We start from the raw sequence: 20,721 nt of genomic DNA on the forward strand, positions 1-20,721 counted from the left end.
CCTACATGGCAAAGTGGACCATCCTGTTCCTGCCCAGGACAGCCTGTGGGCCGCATGGATGCCACCCAAGAACAGGGACGCTGAACCCTGACACTCACATCTTGTCTATGAGGGCAAGGCACGCACTGATCCAGGTGCTCACAGCTTCGTGGTTTAGGCCCCATGGCCTACAGTCCTTTATTAGAGCGAGACTCCCGAGGCCCAGCCCCCATATATGATTGGTCCACTTGAGTCTCCTTAGGCGCCCCATGAGGGAGTAACAGCTTGGGTAGAGAGCTAGGGACCTTGCCCAGCCTGACCCTGGGGCAGGCAAGCGGCCCCCCAGCCCCCACCACCACCCCAGGAGAGGGCGGGGTGAGAACAGGAGTCAAATCTTGGGCCGGGTCCAAGCGCCTGAGCGCCCGGTTTACGCAGGAAATAGTCCAGTTCTCAGAAGTGGTCTAACCAGCCCCAGCCCCAGCCCCGGCCCCAGCCCGGCACCACCTGGAGGATTCAAGTACATGGAGGAGAGGAGTAAGGCGGACTTAGGCCCTGGTATGGAGAAAGGGTGAAGGGAGAGAGAGGACCTGCGCTCAGGAGGGAGCGTGGTCTAGTGGCGGGAACCACGGGTCCCGCAGCGGGCGTGGCCGACTGTGCGGGAGGCCCCGGATCCACCGTGGGCGAGGCCAGGCCCCAGCCCCATCAGGGCGCAGGGTGCGCAGCCAGGTGGCGCTCCAGCAGCGCGCGGTGCGAGAAGACCTTGCCGCAGGCGGGGCAGGGCGCGCGCTCGGGCCGGTGAGTGCGCATGTGCACGTTGAGCGAGCTCTTCTGCGTGAAGCGCTTGGCGCAGACGGCGCACTGGAAGGCGCGCACGCCGGTGTGCGTGACCATGTGTTTGAGCAGGTAGTCGCGTAGAGAGAAGGATCGCCAGCACACGGCGCACTGGTGCGGCTTCTCCCCTGCGGACGACAGGGCGGGCCGCGAACGCAAGTCAGACTCTACAGCTCCCCGCCCCCACCCCACCCCACCCCCACCCTGGGCTCCTGGACCTAGCAGGGGCTCCCCTCCCCTCCCGAACCACCACCCCGGGATCCCTTGCCTATCAGAGAACCCTCCCCTCACTATGGGATCTTCCTGCCCAGCAGGGACACCCCCTCCTCTCCAGGACCTCCCTTCACGTTGGGACTTTCCTGCCCAACAGGGATCCTCATACACTGTGAGGTACCTCTCTCCCATCCCTTCCTGGCAGGGACCCCCTTTCTGTTATCCTGGGATATCACTGTGACAGGGCACCCCTAAATCCAGCAAGCACGCTGTCTGCAAGGAACCCAGCCTGTCTGGAACATCTGTTGGCCATCTGGACTGCCCACTGGGATCTCCCTCTACCCTCAGGTACCCTCCCCCTCAACCCCTACCCACCCGGCACAGGGAGACACTGGGACCTGGCCCCCCTCGCCTATGCCCATAGAGTCCCCTAAACTCAGTCTGACAAGGCCGGTGCCCTTTCATAAGGAGGGACCTGGGCACATCTGCCACCTTCCTGCAGGAACCCCCAGTTGCCCAGAACCCCTGCCCGCTGGCCACTATAATGTCCTTGGTGTGATAGAGAGAGCTCCTCATTCTGGGTTAGGGGAGGGGAGGCAGGCTGAGTCCACCCCTAGATTCATCAGATGTTAACAAAATGCCTGTCTCAGCCAGGCGTGGTGGCTCACACCTGTAATCCCAGCACTTTGGGAGGCCAAGGCAGGCAGATCGCTTGAGGCCAGGAGTTCGAGACCAACGTGGTGAAACCCCATCTCTACTAAAAATACAAAAAATAGCCGGGTGTGGTGGTGCACGCCTGTAATCCCAGCTACTTGGGAGACTGAGGCACAAGAATCACTTGAACCCAGGAGGCAGAGGTTGCAGTGAGCCGAGATCACACCACTGCACTCCAGCCTGGGCAACAGAGGGAGACTCGGTCTCAAAAACAATTAAAAAAAAAAAACCCTATCTCAGTGGCACGGGACTGAAAGGCAGTGCCTGCCAGAGGGTACCCCAGAATAACCTGGCCCAGGCACCTGGCTCAGATCACACACTTCACACAGCCAGCCCTACCTTGGGGCCTCTGGCAGTTCCCTGGAGACTAATCACCCAACTCCCTTATTCCCAGGCCCCTGGCTTCTCCCAGGGCAGCCAGAGGTGATTTTAAACTGACATCTCAGTCACTCCCCAGCTTAGAACACCATGGCTTCCCCACCACTCACAGTCAAATCCCAAGTTCCAGCCCCTGCAGAAACCCCCTCACTATCACTGTGGCCTTCCAGCCAAATTTTTGCTTTTTCTGACAATGCTCAGCAGGCTTCTGCTTTCCATTCCTTTGTCCTCCATCTCAGAGCCCCCAGGGAGCATCCTCACCACATTCCCCAGTACCATCCTCCCACTCTTTACCTCTCCTGCAGCACTGCAGAGCCGCCTCCCTGACACGGCCAAGGTCCGAGGGAACCTCCCCACAGCTTTTCGGGGTCCTCTGCAGCTGTGGAGTCCCCACACTACCTATGTTTTCCTACTCCTGCCCCAGTCTCAGGAGTTCCTGGGGCCTTCATCCCACCACCTCTGAGGGCTTTCTACCCCTGGGCCTGTAAACCCATCCTCCCTTGCTGCCAGCCTATAACGGGACAGCTGGAAACCAGAGACACAGGAGGCTCCCTGGAGCATAGTTTCCCAACCTGCCAGGACCCCCTGCCAAGGCTCCATCCCCATCATGTGCATCCCAGGCTGCTCAAGTTTCCACCACCACCCTTCCAAAGGCCAGGACAGGCTCCTGCTTCCCTACCCAGCCTCAGGATCCCCCTCCACAGAAGCCAGTGCCTGCTGCTCCACAGAGTGGGGCTTTCCCCTCCCCCACATACCTTGCACTTGGGGGAAGGCTCAATCTCCAGGCCCCCTGCTACCCAAAAGTAACTGAACAGTGCCAGTGCCCTGAAACTAGTGCTCAATTCCCACTCAGGTTTAACTCTCCGATGAGAGATTGCTCCCTCTCCTCCCCCGCCCTGGCTCACCCGAGTGGATGAACATGTGCTTGGTGTAGTTTTTCCGGGAGCTGAACGTCTTGCGACAGTGGCTGCACTCATAGGTAGGTGGCTCAGCACCTGGGGTGCGAGCAGGGGTGCCTGAGGGGGCCGTGGTGGGAGCAGCAGAGGGAGCCGGGGCCTCCCCCAGCTGAGTACTGGGGGCTGCCTCGGGCTGGAGTGTGGGGTAGAAGGCGGGTGGGGGCGCAGGGGCTGGCCCCGATGGTGCTGAAGGGGCACCCAAGTGAAAGGGGAAGAGTGCAACGGGCGGCCCTGGGGTCTTCACACCAGGCGGGCGGGGTCCAGACAGTATGCAGTCGGGCTGGACAGGGGTCTCAGTGGGACAGCCTTCGGGCACAGCGCCATCCTCATCGTGCCAAGTGGATACATAGCTGTCTGGAAATACGTCCTCAGCTGACCCAGCTCCCCGAAGAAAATCCCTCCCGGCACCACTGTAGTCAGCGAGGCCAGTGGGTGCAGGGGGCTCCTCGCACGCGCTGTCAGCAGTAGCAGTGAGGAAGCCAGCAGCACAGTCTGGGAAGGAAGGAGGTGCCTGGCCCTCACCTGGGCCGCCACCTTCGCCATCCTCGCCATCGGTCTCATCGTCACTTTCCTCGTCATCCTCATCACCTCGGTCATCAGGGGCCGCGGACAGTGAGGGGTCAGCATCAGGCCCTTCAGCCTTGGCAGGTGTTGGGGGTGCGGGCAGCTGCAAACGCGCGGGCTGGCGCTGCTTACGGCTGTGTGCAGCACCGGGGTGCCCCGGGGGACGTGCAGCCAGCAGGTGGCGCAGGCGGTGACGCAGCTGCGCAGGTGCGAGTGGCGGGGGCACAGGGGTGGGCAGGGGCGTGGGCGCAGAGGTGCCCGGGGCTCGAGCGCGGGCGATAATCTGCGTGCATTCGTCGATAACTGTCTGTATGCGAAGCACCGACGCGGCTGTGAGCACCTGCAGGGCTTCACCCTGCGCCACAACGAGCGAACCGCTGTACAGGAACTCTACCAGCTGTCGCACTGTCTGCGCGGGCACCACCGGAGGCACACGGATCTCAGAGTGGCCGAGCAGCAGCTTGTCTTGGAAGAAGGGTGAGCCGGCCGCCAGCACGCAGCGGTGGGCACGCAGCGAAGCTTCACGAATGCGCACAGTCACGTCACAGAAGTGTCCCCCAAGCCTCTGCCCATTGAGGGTCTCAAGCAGAGAGCGTGAGAAGTTCTGCAGGTGTATGTGATGCACAGCCTCTGCAGCCGCCATCTGCACAGAACAAGAGGAGGGCAGGGAGAGGTCAACTGAGGACCCCCATCTGTCCCAACATCCCTGTCCCCTCACCCCTTGTTGCAGGACAGGGCTCGAGTGCACCACACTCCAAGGCGCGCTAACCCATCCCTCCCCAGCTGCCCTTCACAGTCCCCATTCCCAACACAGGACACTCCAGTACTCCCTCCTCCCCCTACCTCAGACCTGGCCAGGCCGTCTACAGCCCCCCATTAACGCTGCAAACCCTAGCACACCCCTAGGAGAGGGTGTTGGCCTCAATCACTGCTCCCGAAAAGGTTCAGGCCTTGGCCTACTCTATGTTGACTCACCCACCCACCCCACCCCAACTCCAATAACACTAAGCCTCCCCATGTGCCCCTCCAAGAGGGCAGCCCGGTGTGTAGAAGAGGCCAGGGACCCCCATCCCAACTGGCTAACCTGCCTCACCCCGAGTAGACCTTGCTCTCTACCCAGCTAGCTTCCACTCCTCCTCCACCCCTGCTGACAGCTCCTTTTGGTTTCCTTTAGCCACATCCCCCCAGTATGAGACCCTGTGCATAGGCAGGATTGCTGCCTCAGAACCAGGTCACCTTAACTAGTATATACAGAGGCTCTCGCAGGAGTGGGGTGGCATGACCTGCTTCCTGGGCAGGGTGGTTCTGGGTGTACCTAGTCACTAAGGGCTGAGGGTAAAAGGTTGGGCAGTACCTTGGGAGATGCCCCAGGGAAACCAGTACATGCTCCCTGGCAGCCCCTAGCATAGCGAGCAGGGAGGTGGCTCCTGCAGCCCCAGCTTCTTGCCATCTCGATGGGGCCTGTGAGGCCCAGGGTGTGGGTGTGGCACAGAGAGGGGAAGTGTGGATTGAGCAGGGGTGTGTGACTGGATAGCTGCCCATGGAGCAAGCGGGGACACGGCCCAACATCAGGAACCAGAAAGGGGAGGGGGTAGTCCTCAGAGGACTCTGGAATCTGAGGAGTTCTGCTACTCCATCAAGCAGGTGAACCGTGACCCTTCGGCCTGTTTCCCCTTCTATCAAACAAGGGATGAGATACTCGGCTCATCCCGCACCCAGACTGCACACACCTCCAGTCTAAGGGAGGAGGGTAGGAGCTCTGGACTCTGACTTCCGTATAGGCTCCACCAGCTTGTCTCTCCCTTGGAGTCACAAAGCCCCAGGGTGGGCTCGGCTTGATGCTGCCCCTACACCCTCGGGCTCTACTGGGGTCTCAAGATTCAACCCCTCCGACTCCTTATGCCCAATCCGCCGTCCCTTTGCTCAGCCAGACGCCTCCCTTTTTTGTATGCCCCACATTTGACCCTCAGACCACTTCGAGCACCTCCACTGCCCCGTTCCCGCTGTCCTGGACGGATGAAGAAACCTGGCTGGTGTCTCTGCGCCCCTCGCCTCCCCTTCTGTTCCCCACACGGCAGCCAGAGGGAGCTTTTCCAGACTACGGATCCGGATACACCACCCCGCTCCCTGGCCCCGTTCTGAGCCTTCTGTGCAATACCTCAAAAAAGCCAGGCCTGTGCCCGCGCAAAGGCTAACTCAGCAAGCAGCACCGCCCCATCTGTATTCACCTAGCACCTGAAAGGCTTCTAATCTGTCCGGCCGATGGGGACGGAAACTTGCGCATCGACCCGAGAGACTTGAACCTTCCTTTCCCGCCCCGCCCCGCGGCGGGCTCCATTCCTCAGTCCCGACGCCAAAAGGCCGGCCTGGACACTTCAGAACAAAGGCCTGCACTCGAGACCCGGCGCCCAGGCCAGCTTCCCGGGTCCGGCGCCGCACACTCCCGCCACGCCTTCGCCGCGCCGTGTGCTTTACTCCGAGCGCGTTCTCCCATACTCTGCTCCATTGCCCGCGCCCCACCCTACGCCCAAAGCACCCCTCTGACCCGCCGCTGCCACCCCGCACTCTGGCCCCCGCCGTACCCCGGTCCTGCAGCGCCCCCTCGCGTTCTCAGCGTGCGCTTCTAGCGGAGCGCAGGTGCCCCTCCCCTGGCACACCCCAGCCTCCTCGCCCGCCCTGCGGCAGGGGGATGCCCATTCGACCCCACCTCCGACTCCTCTTCAGGCACCAGGCTCTGCCGTGGCCGCTTCCTCCTGACCGACTACAAGGCCGCACTTCCGGGCCGTTACGCCGGCGGAACGGAGGCCTGCGGTCGCGGCGGCGCAGGGGAAACCCTAGGCCGAAGCACGTTTCCGGTATTTTTATGGCGATCAGCTCCCGCCAGTCTGCACTCCGGCTCTCCTCTTAGTCGGAACCAAAGTCGAAGAGGCTAGGGCTGCCGCGTCGCGAGGAATGTCCGGACCAGAGCACTCTTCCGGCGTCGCCCAGGAGATCAGGGGTGTGGCGGGCCTGCGCGATCAATCCGCAAGCGTCCTGTGATGCAGAATGGGAAGGCAGTTCCCGGCCCAAGTCCCCAACGTGTTCTGGCCAGTTTAAACCCCACTGCGAACCGGGGAAGTGGCCTTATTCCTGTGACACTAAACCCCACTGCGAACCGGGGAAGTGGCCTTATTCCTGTGACACGGGTGAGAGCTGAAGTAGGTCTCGGTCCCTGGCCGCCAGGAGGTGCAAGCAGGCTACCACTACTGCAGACGCTCCAGGCCCGCCCGCTGTGGGTGGGACTGGGGAGAGGACCCCATCTCGGCCTTGGCACCTTCTACTACAACGCAGACAGGAATAGACAACTGCCTCACCCTGCTCTGGGCCTCCCCTGAGCTAGACCCTGTGAGATTCTGGGACATTGCAAGTCAATCTGGTATGGGGGACAGAATTCTGAAAATGGCCCCCTCCGAGATTCCGTGCCCAAATCCCCAGAACCTGTAAATATGATTATCTCACCTATGAATAGTTACACTACATGGTGAAAGGGTTTCTGCAGACATAATTAAGGTTACTCATTAGCTGATCTTAAAATAGGATATGATTCTGGATTATTTTGGTAGGTCCAAGGTATCATAAGGGTCCTTAAAGGGAGAAGAGGAAGGTGGAGAAACTTGAAGTAGGAGAAGGGTTCCAGAAGCTTTGAAGGTAGAGAGGTCCATGAGAGGAAATGCAACAGGACAGGTGTCATGCTGAGAATCTGAGAAGAGCTGCAACAACAGCCAGCAAGAAAACAGACCTCATGGCCCGGCGCAGTGGCTCATGCCTGTAATCCCAGCACTTTGGGAGGCCAAGGCGGGTGGATCACGAGGTCAGGAGATCGAGACCATCCTGACTAACACAGTGAAACCCCATCTCTACTAAAAATACAGAAAATTAGCTGGGCGTGGTGGCAGGCGCCTGTAGTCCCAGCTACTCGGGAGGCTGAGGCAGGAGACTGGCATGAACCCGGGAGGCGGAGCTTGAAGTGAGCTGAGATCGCGCCACTGCACTCCAGCCTGGGCGACAGAACGAGACTCCGTCTCAAAAAAAAAAAAAAAAGGCCGGGCGCGGTGGCTCACGCCTGTAATCCCAGCACTTTGGGAGGCCGAGGCGGGCGGATCACGAGGTCAGGAGATCGAGACCATCCTGGCTAACACGGTGAAACCCCGTCTCTACTAAAAATACAAAAAAAAATTAGCCGAGCGCGGTGGCGGGCGCCTGTAGTCCCAGCTACTCAGGAGGCTGAGGCAGGAGAATGGCGTGAACCCGGGAGGCGGAGCTTGCAGTGAGCCAAGATAGCACCACTGCAGTCGGACCTGGGGGAAAGAGCAACACTCAGTCTCAAAAAAAAAAAAAAAGAAAGAAAAGAAAACAGACCTTAGCCCTAGAAGTGCGTGGAGCTAGATTCTGCCCACAACCTGAATGAGCTTGGAAGCAAATTCTTCCCCAGAGCCTCCAGATAGCAGCTTAGTCCATACCACACCTTGATTTTAGCCTTTATGAGACCCACGGAAGACCTACTTGGGCTTCTGACCTATGGAATGGTGAGCTAATAAATGGATATTGTTTTAACCTATGGAGTTTCTGGTAATTTGTCATAGTAACGATAGAAAACAAATACATCTGGTGAGACCCAGGGCCTCCACACAGTGAGAGTCCAATAAATGCCACTATTTGTTTCCCATCTGATGAACGCATTCCTCACATTTCCCTCACTGAAAGCTTTATTTCTGTGCCTTCCCAGCTTTTACCAGGCCCCTTCGTGATCTCATTCCTCAGGGAGCAGTTCTCACTTCCTCTATCCCAGAGGACAGAGGGACTCGGCAGTGAAAGAGGGAACCAACTGTCCAAACGCATGACTAGAACAAAGCCTCCAGACGACAGACAAGGTCAGGATGCCTGTCCTTCACCCAGGACAGCTACTGGATGATTGTGTTGTAGATGTGGTATTTGGAGGTCAGGGGGAGGAAAATATGTGCCAGGTGGGAAACCTCATTAAAACACAAGTCTAGGCTGGGCACAGTGGCTCACACCTGTAATCCCAGCACTTTGGGAGGCCGAGGCGGGTGGATCACCTGATGTCTGGAGTTTGAGACCAGCCTGGCCAACATGGTGAAACCCCGTCTCTACTTTTTTTTTTTTTTTTTTCTGAGACAAAGTCTCGCTCTTGTCCCCCAGGCTGGAGCGCAGTGGCGCGATCTTGGCTCACTGCAACCTCCGCCTCACAGGTTCAAGCGATTCTCCTGCCTCAGCCTCCTGAGTAGCTGAGATTACAGGCGCCTACCACCATGCCCCACTAATTTTTGTATTTTTAGTAGAGACGGGGTTTCGCCATGTTCACCAGGCTGGTCTCAAACTCCTGACCTCAGGTGATCCGCCTGCCTCGGCCTCCTAAAGTGCTGGGATTACAGGCATGAGCCACTGTGCCCGGCCTGTCTCTACTAAAAATACAAAACATTAGCTGGGCGTGGTGGCGGGTGCCCATAATCCCAGCTACTTGGGAGGCAGAGGCAGGAGAATCGCTTGAAACCGGGAGGCAGTGGTTATAGTGAGCTGAGATCGTACCATTGCACTCCAGCCTGGGCAACAAGAGTGAAAATCCGTCTCAGAACGAAACAACAACAAAAAACACACAAGTCTTATAACCTGCCATCATCATTGTCTTTGTTCAGACTCAAACCATGGCCTGCTGGACCCACTGGGTCTGCTTTCACTGGGCTGAGTTTTGGGAAGAGCATAAGGGTAGGTGGGAAAGGCATGCATGAGGCCTCTGAGGAGGGAGGATGGCCCTCCCTTGGGCAAGACAAATGAGTGAACCTTGGGCTGAGTGGCAGGATTGCAGTGCGTTGAGGGGGGGAAGCCACGTCCCATTAGCCCCATTAGCATGTTTAAGGGGCTGTAGGGAAGACAGTGCACCTAGTGGGGTGGCAAACGCAGGAGTCCTAGCAGGAAACAATAGCTGCCCTGACAGCAGTGAAGGGCAGAAAGGGACAGATTCAGGGTAGGAAGGAGAGGACATGGGTGGCTTTAGAGGAAGTCTCAGCTCCAAGGGATGGGGCCTGGAGGATTAGGGCAAGATAGGGGTGGAAGACCCTGCCCAAGGGCTAGGATGAACACAGGAATGAGAAAACCAAACCCTGACCTCTCTCAAGCAGCCAAGGGAGGTGAGAGCTGCAGCCTCAAGGGTTATTTTCCTTTTCTCTCTAAAGATCTTTTCACAAGGCTGGGCGTGGTGGCGTCTGTAATCTCATAATTTCAGCACTTTGGGAGGCTTAGGCAGGTGGATCACCTGAGGTCAGAAGTTCGAGACCACCCTGGCCAACATGGTGAAACCCTGTCTCTACTGAAAATACAAAAATTGGCCGAGCACGGTGGCTCATGCCTGTAATCCCAGCACTTTGAGAGGCTGAGACAGGTGGATCACCTGAGGTCAGGAGTTCGAGACCAGCCTGGCCAATATGGTGAAAACCCCATCTCTAGCTGGGCGTGGTGGCGGGCACCTGTAATCCCAACTTCTCTGGAGGCTGAGGCAGGAGAATAGCTTGAACCTGGGAGGCAGAGGTTGCAGTGAGCCGAAATCGTGTCACTGCACTCCAGCCTGGGCGACAAGAGCAAGACTCCATCTTTTTTTTTGTTTGTTTGTTTTGAGATGGAGTCTCACTCTGTCGCCCAGGCTGGAGTGCAGTGGCGCAATCTGGGCTCACTGCAAGCTGCGCCTCCTGGGTTCACGTCATTCTCCTGCCTCAGCCTCCCGAGTAGCTGGGACTACAGGTGCCCACCACCACGCCCAGCTAATTTTTTTGTATTTTCAGTAGAGACGGGGTTTCACCGTGTTAGCCAGGATATGGACTCCATCTTTAAAAATATATATATATAGAAAAATTAGCTGGGCGTGGTAGCAGGCGCCTGTAGTCCCAGCTACTTGGGAGGCTGAAGCAGGAGAATCCCTTGAACCCAGGAGGTGGAGGTTGCAGTGAGCCAAGATCACGCCACTGCACTCCAGCCTGGGAGACTCTGTCTCAAAAAAAAAAAAAAAAAAAGGGCTTGGGACGGTGGCTCATGCCTGTCATCTCAGGACTTTGGGAGGCTGAGGTGGGCAGATCACCTGAGATCAGGAGTTCCAGCCTAGCCAACATGGCAAAACCCCATCTCCACTAAAAGTACAAAAATTAGCCAGGCGTGGTGGTGGTGGGCACCTATAATCCCAGCTACTCGGGAGGCTGAGGCAGGAGAATACCTTGAACCTGGGAGGCGGTTGTTGCAGTGAGCCGAGATCGCGCCACTGCACTTCAGCCTGGGCGACAAGAGCAAGACTCCGTCTCAAAATAATAATAATAATAATAAAAAGAATGTGTATATATATGTGTGTGTGTGTGTGTGTGTTCATATATGTGTGTGTGTGTGTGTGTGTGTGTGTGTGTGTATGAACCCAAAGACCTTAACCCTGGTTGTGGGGGCATTTCAAGGAATAAATGTGTACCTGAGAACACAGGTTTGACAAGCTAGGGAGGAGGGCGATGTGGCCTGCAAATATTAAAAACTCCAGGCTAGGCCGGGTGCAGTGGCTCACGCCTATAATCCCAGCACTTTGGGAGGCCGAGGCGGGCGGATCATGAGGTCAGGAGATCGAGACCATCCTGGCTAACACGGTGAAACCCCATCTCTACTAAAAATACAAAAAACTAGCCAGGTGTGGTGGCGGGCGCCTGTGGTCCCAGCTACTCGGGAGGCTGAGGCAGGAGAATGGCGTGAACCTGGGAGGCGGAGCTTGCAGTGAGCCGAGATCGCGCCACTGCACTCCAGCCTGGGCGACAGAGCCAGACTCCATCTCAAAAAAAAAAAAACAAAAAAACAACTCCAGGCTAAGCCCAAGGCCTGAGATGGGCAATGGTGGCCATTGAGGGAAGAGTCTGTGAGAGCACAGTGACCACAGATGTGAAAGGAGAAGAAATTGAGCTCCAGGGTGACTGGGCCTCCTCAGCTGGCTAAGGCAGGGCCCCTCTGACAGCATGGGTCAGAGAACAGACAGCTCCCACCAAGGAGTCTTGCAGAACCTCTCGGCTGTTCCTGATTCCATCTCAGTCAGGATCCCAACCTCCCTCCACCCTCCATCACTTCCCGGCCAGCCTTTCATCCAGGCCCCCCCTCTTTGGCAGTCATACTCAGGTCCTTGTGTCCACAAACCCGGCCCCATCCTAGTGGGTTTGGGTTGTGCTAGGTGTGGAATACAGGTCCCATGATCCATGCACAATGGTTGTGGGGGCATTTCAAGTACTAAATGAGTACACACAGGAGCAGGCACTAAGCATATACCTGCAGAAATGCTTCCTGGTTTAAGGCAGATAGCAGCGGAGGCTGAGGGGTGGTCCCTGGCAAGGCAAATAGCAGCAGTGAAGACTTGAGCAGAGAAGACATGGGAGCCGTGTGAGGTGGGAAGGGGCAATGGCAGGATCCCCTGTATACTCCAGAAAGTCCTCTGAGGCTGCAGCTTAGACAGAGGCTGGAGGGAGGCCCAGCCCCAGGCCCTGGTGGAGCCAGGGAGGTGGTAGAAGCAATGGCTGGGACCAGGCAAGTTGCCGTTGGGATTTACCAGAAAAGTAACAGCATCCATACAGGTATTGAGGGCTGTCAACAAAGGCAGGTGGGGGCAAGGAAAATTTACAACAGAGAAAAGATTTAATGTGCTTTCATATGTAAAATACAAAGAAGAAGGTACTACCAGCCCTGTGGACAGAGGCCTGAGAACTCCGGAAGAAGGAGACCTAAGCTGAGACAATACTGAAAACAACACAACTGCCACAGGCGCTTTGCCAGAGTCCCAGCACCTTGACCTGTACTGTGCCCTTGGATTAATTTTGAAGAGTTTAAAAAACCCAAAGGCTGGGCGTGGTGGCTCACGCCTGTAATCCCAGCACTTTGGGAGGCCGAGGCGGGCAGATCACCTGAGGTCAAGAGTTCCAGACCAGCCTGACCAACATAATGAAACCCCGTCTCTACTAAAAATACAAAAATTAGCTGGGCATGGTGGCACATGCCTATAATCCCAGCTATTTGGCAGATCACCTGAGGTCAAGAGTTCCAGACCAGCCTGACCTCCCAAAGTGCTGGGGTTATAAGCATGAGCCATGGTGCCTGGACTTTATTATTATTATTATTGAGATGCAGTTTGGCTCTTGTTGTCCAGGCTGGAGTGCAATGGCACAATCACAGCTCACTGCAACCCCTGCCTCCCGGGTTCAAGTGATTCTCCTGCTTCAGCCTCCTGAGTAGCTGGGATTACAGGTGCCTGCCACCATGTCCAGTTAATTTTTGTATTTTTAGTGGAGACGGGGTTTCACCATGTTGGCCAGGCTAATCCCAAACTCCTGACCTCAGGTGATCCACCTGCCTCAGCCTCCCAAAATGCTGGGATTACAGGCGTGAGCCACCACGCCTGGCTATTATTATTTTTTTGAGACAGGGTTTCACTCTGTCGCCCAGCCTGGAGTGCAGCAGCATGATCACGGCTCACTGCAGCCTCATCCTCCCAGGCTCAAGGGATCCTTCCACCTCAGTCTCCCGAGAAGCTGGGACTACAGTTGTGGCCCACCACACCTGGCCACAAAATGTGTTTTGAGTAAAGCTCTAAGGTGAAGGGGAAAGCCCCAACCCCCTATTGTGGGACACCTGGCTGGTTCCATCCCGAAAAGCCACAGTGAAGTTCTAGCTGCATCCCAGAAGATAGCACATCCACTGAAGCCAGGTTAAAATCATTCTCCATTTAATCAATTTTCCTCTATTGCACCCACTGCTCCTCGATGCCCTGGAGCGAGGAATTCCACCACGCACAGTAGGTGTAAGCTTGGCAGCTCCAGTTTTATGGCCCCAGGGGACAGTCTTTCACACCTCCAGACACGAACTCTGCCATATAATTTCCCATGTGCACAATTCAGTGATTTTTAGTCAGTTTATTGTGTTGTGTAACCTTCACCACTCTCCTGTTTTAGAACATCTCCATCACCTCCATGAGATTGCTCAGCCCATTTCCTGAGCGTACCCACCCCTGTCCCCATGAATCTGTCCATGGATGTGTCTGCTTGACATTTCCTATCAGTGGAATCACACAACATGAAGTCTTGGTCCCTGCCCTCTCCAGTCCTGTCACTTTGTCTCAGGCTCCTGTGCCACCCGGGTGTTGTGAATTGTCTCTGTTCAGATGGTTCAGTGTTTTCCACTCAGGAGTGGCTAGTCTGAGAAGTGCTTCCCTACTAAGGTGGGCAACTGAGGCAGAACAGCCACCCAGCCTTGTTCTCCCAGCCGTCTTCCTGCTGGACCCACGGTGGCCAAGGCCTTAGTCCAGGAGGGATTAGCCTAGACTTGCCACACCCTGACTTTGTCCCCTCCCTCTCTACAAGGGCTGCTCTCCACCCTGCCTGCTTTGTGTTTAAGATATTGGGCCGTGGCTCACGCCTGTAATCCCAGCATTTTGGGAGGCCGAGGTAGGTGGATCACTTGAGGTCAGGAGTTTGAGACCAGGCTGGCCAAACTCCTGTCTCTACTAAAATACAAAAATTATCTGGGCGTGGCAGTACATGCCTGTAATCTCAGCTACTCGGAGGCTGAGACAGGAGAATCCCTTGTGAAAGATTCTCCCTGGGGCCTGAAAGCTTTGGGGGATAAATAACTCCTCCCTTCTCAGGCCCAGTCCCAAGATGCAAGGCCATTTGTGCCAGCAACGTGCATCAGCAAGATAGCAGAAGCAGGAAGAGAGCTGGCCGGAAGACACATACCCCTGAAGATGGAGGGAGAGAGGCCCTGGGTACCACATAGCAGTAACATCAGACTAGGACACTTCCTGTTTACAGGAGACTATAAAACTCCTGCCCTGTCCTTACTTGGGACACCCAGGTGCTCATTAAAATAGCATGTTGCTCCACACCGCCTCGTGTTGTTTGTTGGTGCGCTCTCGGGGTTCGAACCGATACTAGAGCCTTGCAGCTTGAACCCAGGAGGCAGAGGTTGCAGTGAGCCGAGTTCGCGCCGCTGCACTCCAGCCTGGATGACAGAGCAAGACTCTGTCTCAAAAAAAAAAAAAAAAAAAAAAAGTCCAGGTGCGGTGGCTCACGCCTATAATCCCAGCACTTTGGGAGGCTGAGGTGGGCGGATCACCTGAGATCAGGAGTTCAAGACCAGCCTGATCAACAGGGAGAAACTCCATCTCTACTAAAAATACAAAATTAGGCTGAGTGCAGTGGCTCATGCCTGTAATCCCAGCACTTTGGGAGGCCGAGGTGGGCGGATCACGAGGTCAGGAGATCGAGACCATCCTGGCTAATACGGTGAAACAGTGTCTCTACTAAAATTACAAAAAAGTAGCCAGGTGTGGTGGCATGCGCCTGTAGTGCCAGCTACTCAGGAGGCTGAGGCAGGAGAATCACCTGAACTCGAGAGGCGGAGGTTGCAGTGAGCTGAGATCGCGCCACTGCACTCCAGCCTGGGTGACAGAGTGAGACTCTGTCTCAAAAAATAATAATAATAATAATTTAAAAATTTTAAAAAGAAAAATTAGCCAGGTGTGGTGGCGCATGCCTGTAATGCCAGCTGCTTGGGAGGCTGAGGCAGGGGAATTGCTTGAACCCGGGAGGCAGAGGTTGCAGTGAGCTGAGATCACGCCATTGCACTCCAGCTTGGGCAATGAGAGCAAAACTCCATCTCAAAAAAAAAAAAAAAAAAGACATTGATGAACTCATCTTTTAACCTCATAAAGCATCTTTTGAAAACAAGGATGGGGCCGGATGTGGTGGCTCACATCTGTAAGCCCAGCACTTTGGGAGGCCAAGGCAGGGGGATCTCTTGATCCCAGGAATATGAGAGCAGCCTGAGCAACATGGCAAACCCTGTATCAAAAAAATACAAAAAAAGTTTAGCCAGGCATGATGGCGTGTACCTGTAGTCCCAGCTATGCTGGAGGCTGAGATGGCAGCCCGAGGAGGTTGAGGCTGCAGTGAAGCAGGATTGTACCACCGCACTCAGAGCAAGACCCTATCTCAATAAATACACAGATAACCGTTTTAAAGTGAACAACAGAGTGCCTTCTAGTATAGTCACAATGCTGTACAACCACCTCCTCCATCTAGGTCTAAAACAATTTCCTCACTACAAAATAAAAACTTTTCTCCCCTCTCCTCAGTCCCTGGAAACCATTAACCTAACCTTCTATCTAAACAAATGTGCTGATTCTGGATTTTTTAAAATTATACTTTAAGTTCTGTGATACATGTGCAGAACGTGCAGTTTTGTCACATAGGTATACACATGCCATGGTGGTTTGCTGCACCCATCAACCCGTCATCTACATTAGGTATTTGTCCTAGTGCTATCCCTCCCCTAGTCCCCCACCCCAGATTCTGCATATTTTACATAAATGGAACCATACAATATGTGAGTTTTGTATCTGACTTCTTTCACTTAGCATAAGGTTTTCAAGGTTCAACCGTGTTGTAGCGCATATTAGTACTTCCTTTTTATGGCTGAATGAGACCCCATTATGGCTGGGTGTGGTGGCTCATGATGCCTGTAAGACCAGCACTTTGGGAAGCCAAGGCAGGTGGATCACTTGAGGACAGGAGTTTGAGACCAGCCTGGGCAACGTTACAAAACCCTGTCTCTACAAAAAAATACAAAAATTAGCCAAGCATGAAGGTGCATGCCTGCAGTCCCAGCTACTTGGGTAGGCTGAGGCAGGAGGATCACTTGAGCCTGGGAGGTCGAGGCTGCAGTGAGCCATGATGGCACCACTACACTCCAGTCTGATGACAGAGACCTTGCCATGAGAGCGCGTGCAGACACACACACACACACATACAAACAACTCAGTTGTATGGATACACCACATTTATTTATCCATTAATTAATTACCTAATGGACATTTGGGTTGTTTCTACTTTTAGTGTTTTTCTTTTGAGACGGAATTTTGCTCTTGTTGCTCAGGCTGGAGTGCAATGGCATGATCTCGGCTCACCATAACCTCCGCCTCCAGAGTTCAAGCGATTCTCCTGCCTCGCCTCCCAAGTAGCTGGGATTACAGGCACGTGCCAACACGCCTGGCTAACTTTGTATTTTTAGTAGAGATGGGGTTTCTCCATGTTGGCCAGGCTGGTCTGAAACTCCTGACCTCAGGTGATCTGCCTGCCTCGGCCTCCCAAAGTGTGGGGACTACAGGCGTGAGCCACCGTGCCTGGCCCTACTTTTAGTTATTATGAATAGTGCTGCTGTGAACGTTCTTGCACAAGGATTTGTTTGAACATCTGTTTTCTTTCTTTTTTTTTTTTTTTTTCTTTTTTTGAGACGGAGTCTCGCTCTGTCACCCAGGCTGGAGTGCAGTGGCGCGATCTCGGATCACTGCAAGCTCCGCCTCCCGGGTTCACGCCATTCTCCTGCCTCAGCCTCCCAAGTAGCTGGGACTACAGGCGCCCGCCACCATGCCCGGCTAATTTTTTGTATTTTTAGTAGAGATGGGGTTTCACTGTGTTAGCCAGGATGGTCTCGATCTCCCAACCTCATGATCCACCCGCCTTGGCCTCCCAAAGTGCTAGGATTACAGGAGTGAGCCACCGCTCCTGGGCTGAACACCTGTTTTCAATTCATGTGGGTATATACCTTGGAGGTGAATTGCTGGATCGTGTTTAACTGTTTGAGGAACTGCCAGGCTGTTTCCCATGGTGGCTATACCATTTTGCATTCCCACAGCAAAGTATGAAGGTTCTAATTTCTCCACATCCTCACTCTCACTTGTCATTTTCAGTTATTTTTATAGCCATCCTAGTGGGCGTGAAGCAGTATTTCATTGTGGTTTGATTTGCATTTCCCTGATGAACACTGATGTGGAGCATTTATTGGCCATTTGTATATGTTCTTTGAACCTCGTCTCCTTCTCCTTTTTAAATAGTTGTATTGCTATCTAATCTATAAGCCATAAAATACATACAGCATTTATAGGGTGGGATCGTGTCATCAACCCTAACATGGGGCACTGACAGCCTGACTGTCCCCTGTACACTTACGGGTTCCCCCTACACAGCCATGTTGACACCACACCCTCCATGTACCTCATAACATAAGCAGATAATCCTGGGCAGTGCAGGGATTTCATTATGGGTTGGCAAATTAGGCTTTTTCAAATTCTAGCATCTAATTATCAGTGGGCATTCTTTGGTAAGCAAGCAAGAACTGGGGCCATGTGTTCCCCTGAAATACGGTTCCCCTTGGGAAGGCAGGATTGATGCCAAGTTCTCAGAGTGAGGGGCTGGCTTAAAATCAGCATCATATGGTGACAGATGGGTTTATTTTTCTGGATCTCTTTTTTTGAGAACACTTAAGGACTCATGGGTAGTGTGGATTTATTGTGCATCAGCCGATGACGGTCACTGTTCTTTCTGATGCTCCAGCTGTTTGATCAGGTTTGGCATCTATGTCCTTTTAACATATTTCCACCATTCTTTGGGCACCTCTTACTTTGTAATACAACAAGGTGTTTCAGGCTCAGCTAGGACTTTCCCTGTATAGTCTGTCCCTGTATAGTCCTTGAATCAGCCATTTTCCCCAGAAGCCCTGGTTCCTATTAGCAGGGAAAGGGATGAGACTCTGGGCTCTGAGTGTCTCCTGTCCTCCCCCCTCCTTCCTTTCCCTGGAAGCTACAGGATGCTTTGGGAAGGCAGCAAACAGAAGGGGCGAGGGCACCCACCAAGTCCAGGAGTGGGTTGAATTTGTACAGGTCACAATGTGGAGCTCTGAACAGTCCCTTCTACTCTCTGGGAATGGTTTTCCCGTCTGTGAAATTGGGACTGAAGTAACTGAAAATGGCCCCCAATGATATATACATCCTAACTCTGAAACCTGGAAGTGTTACCTTATTAGGAAAAGGGGTATTTGTAATTGTGATTTAGGTTCTTGAAATGGGGAGATTACCTGGAATTATTTGGTGCACCCTACATGCAAATTAACATGAATCGTAAGAGAGAGGCAGAGGAGAAAATAACGTAAGGCTACATGGCACAAACAACAGAAGATTTTTTCTCACAGTTTCGGAAGGGAAAGTTTAAAATCAAGGTGCAGGCAAAGTAGGTTTCATTCTGAGGACTCTCCTCTTGCTGTGTTGGGGGAAGCTGGGGTGGAGCTCTTCCACATATTTGTCTTTTCTTTTTTTTTGAGATGGAGTTTCGCGCTTATCGCCAAGGCTGGAGTGCAGTGGCACGATATCAGCTCACTGCAACCTCTGCCTGCTGGGTTCAAGCAATTCTCCTGCCTCAGCCTCCCGAGTAGTTGGGATTACAGGTGTGTGCCACCATGCCCAGCTCATTGTTTGTGTTTTTAGTAGAGACAAGGTTTCACTATGTTGGGCAGTCTGGTCTCAGACTCCTGACTCAGGTGATCCGCCCACCTCGGCCTCCCAAAGTGTTGGGATTACAGGCGTGAGCTACCACCCCGGCCATGTTTTTGAGAAAAAGTCTCGCTCTGTCACCCAGGCTGGAGTGCAGTGGCGTGAACTGGACTCATTGCAACCTCTGCCTCCCGGGTTCAAGGGATTCTCCTGCCTCAGCCTCCCGGTAGCTGGGATTACAGGCATGTGCCACCATGCCTGGCTAATTTTGTATTTTTTTAGTAGAGACGGGGTTTCTCCATGTTGATTAGGCTGGTCTCAAACTCCCGACCTCAGGTGATCCACCCGCCTTGGCCTCCCAAAGTGCTGGGATTACAGGCGTGAGCCACCACGTCCGGCCTAATTTTTATATTTTTAGTAGAGACAGGGTTTCACCATGTTGGCCAGGCTGGTCTTGAACTCCTGATCTCAGGCAAGCCTCCCGCCTTAGCCTCCCAAAGGCATTTTTTCTTATGGGGCATTAGTCCCATTATGGGGCCCCACTATCAGGACATCATCTAACCCTAATTATTTCCCATAGGCCCCATTTCCAAATATCATCACAATGAAGATTAGGGCTTCAACATACGAATTTTAGAGGACACAATTCAGTCCATAGCAACGATGCATAGAAGACAAGGCAATATGAAGTGAGAACAGAGGTATTTGAAGCTGTCAGCCTTCAAGATTGGAGTGATGCAGTGACAAGCCCAGGCCACCAGAAACTGGAAGAAGCAAGGAAGGATCCTCTCCTGGCCTTCAGAACTTTGACAGAATAAAGTTTTTTTTTTTAAGCTGCCATGTTTGTGGTAATATGCTACAAAATCCACAGGAAACTAACAGGAATCATAGTGATTCCAAAGAGCAGTTGAGAAGATCTAGTTGAACACTCATCTTTTGTTCTCCATTCTGCTCCCACCCATTCCCCAACTGGAACCTTTGAAATGGGAATCAGATCATGCCACCTTCTGCTAAAACCTTCTGTTAGCTCCTCATTACAGTTAAAGAAACACCCAGCCAAAAGCCACATACGGTATTGCCCACTGTAGCAGCTGTGTTAATAACAGCCTGAGCAGGAGGGAGAATGCAGTCAAGAGAACATGTAAGCAAACTGAAGGACATTCATACAATTGACCCTACACAACAAGGGCCGGGGAGGAACTAAGGTCATATATGGCCATACAAATGTGCACTGAGAAGCCAGACAGAGAAGTAAAGCCCCATGTGTTTTATGGGTAGGCAAAGCTTGTCTGTGAAGTTAGGGCGTCAGCTACAAGGGACATGGGCTTCTGAGAGCCAGAGATGTTCTGTTCTTTGCTATCACAGCCGGTTAGCTGAGGTGCTCCCTGCCTGCATCTCTACATATCATAAGCCTCCACCAAAAAGTTAAAAAGTCCATAGAGACAGAAAGTAGATTAGTGATTGTCAGGGGCTGGTTGGAGGGGGACTGTGGAGTGAGTGTTAATGGTTACAGGGATTCCTTTTGGAGTAATGAAAATGACTTGGAAATAGATAGAGGTCGTGGTTGCACAACATTGTGAATGCATGAAATGCCACTGAATGTACACTTTTAAACTGGCTAAAATGATAAATTTGATATTATGTGAATTTTATTATTATTATTATTATTTTTTTTTTTTTGAGACAGAATCTCTATCTCCAGGCTGG

The 20,721-nt window shown here is 53.6% G+C and overlaps 1 protein-coding gene and 1 long non-coding RNA gene across 7 annotated transcripts; one reads left to right on the top strand and one right to left on the bottom strand.

Annotated features, from left to right (window-relative positions):
* Positions 1–145: 145 nt before the first annotated feature.
* Positions 146–6,841, bottom strand: ZBTB45 (zinc finger and BTB domain containing 45). Of its 4 annotated transcripts, none has more exons than XM_031004527.3 (3): positions 6,343–6,841; positions 3,021–4,278; positions 146–938 (listed from the first exon to the last, which is right to left on the bottom strand). In XM_031004527.3, the coding sequence occupies exons 2-3, from the start codon at positions 4,276–4,278 to the stop codon at positions 682–684; spliced, it is 1,515 nt and encodes a 504-aa protein (XP_030860387.1). In that variant the 5' UTR covers positions 6,343–6,841; the 3' UTR covers positions 146–681. The 4 variants fall into 4 exon arrangements, with proteins under 4 accessions (XP_030860387.1, XP_030860389.1, XP_030860390.1 ...); XM_031004529.3 differs by having other exon boundaries at positions 6,218–6,414; XM_031004530.3 differs by lacking the exon at positions 6,343–6,841 and adding an exon at positions 5,871–6,209.
* Positions 883–19,871, top strand: LOC115931644 (uncharacterized). 3 transcript variants are annotated; one of them, XR_010132089.1, is made up of 5 exons: positions 883–969; positions 1,229–1,371; positions 2,969–3,094; positions 8,401–8,545; positions 19,595–19,871. It is a non-coding gene; the product is annotated as an uncharacterized lncRNA (long non-coding RNA). The 3 variants fall into 3 exon arrangements; XR_010132088.1 differs by having other exon boundaries at positions 933–1,371; XR_010132090.1 differs by lacking the exons at positions 883–969; positions 1,229–1,371; positions 2,969–3,094 and adding an exon at positions 6,820–8,200.
* The last annotated feature ends 850 nt before the right edge of the window (positions 19,872–20,721 follow it).

The sequence above is a fragment of the Gorilla gorilla genome, chromosome 20 (genome assembly GCF_029281585.2).
Source record: "Gorilla gorilla gorilla isolate KB3781 chromosome 20, NHGRI_mGorGor1-v2.1_pri, whole genome shotgun sequence".
In the NCBI taxonomy this organism is placed as follows: domain Eukaryota; kingdom Metazoa; phylum Chordata; class Mammalia; order Primates; family Hominidae; genus Gorilla; species Gorilla gorilla.

Excerpts from the sequence above, each read along its gene's own strand:
- ZBTB45 (XM_031004527.3), bottom strand. The coding sequence starts at position 4,278 with ATGGCGGCTGCAGAGGCTGTGCATCACATACACCTGCAGAACTTCTCA. Across the intron at positions 939-3,020 it reads GCACATGTTCATCCACTCGG|GGGAGAAGCCGCACCAGTGC; the intron begins GTGAGCCAGGGC and ends TGTCGTCCGCAG.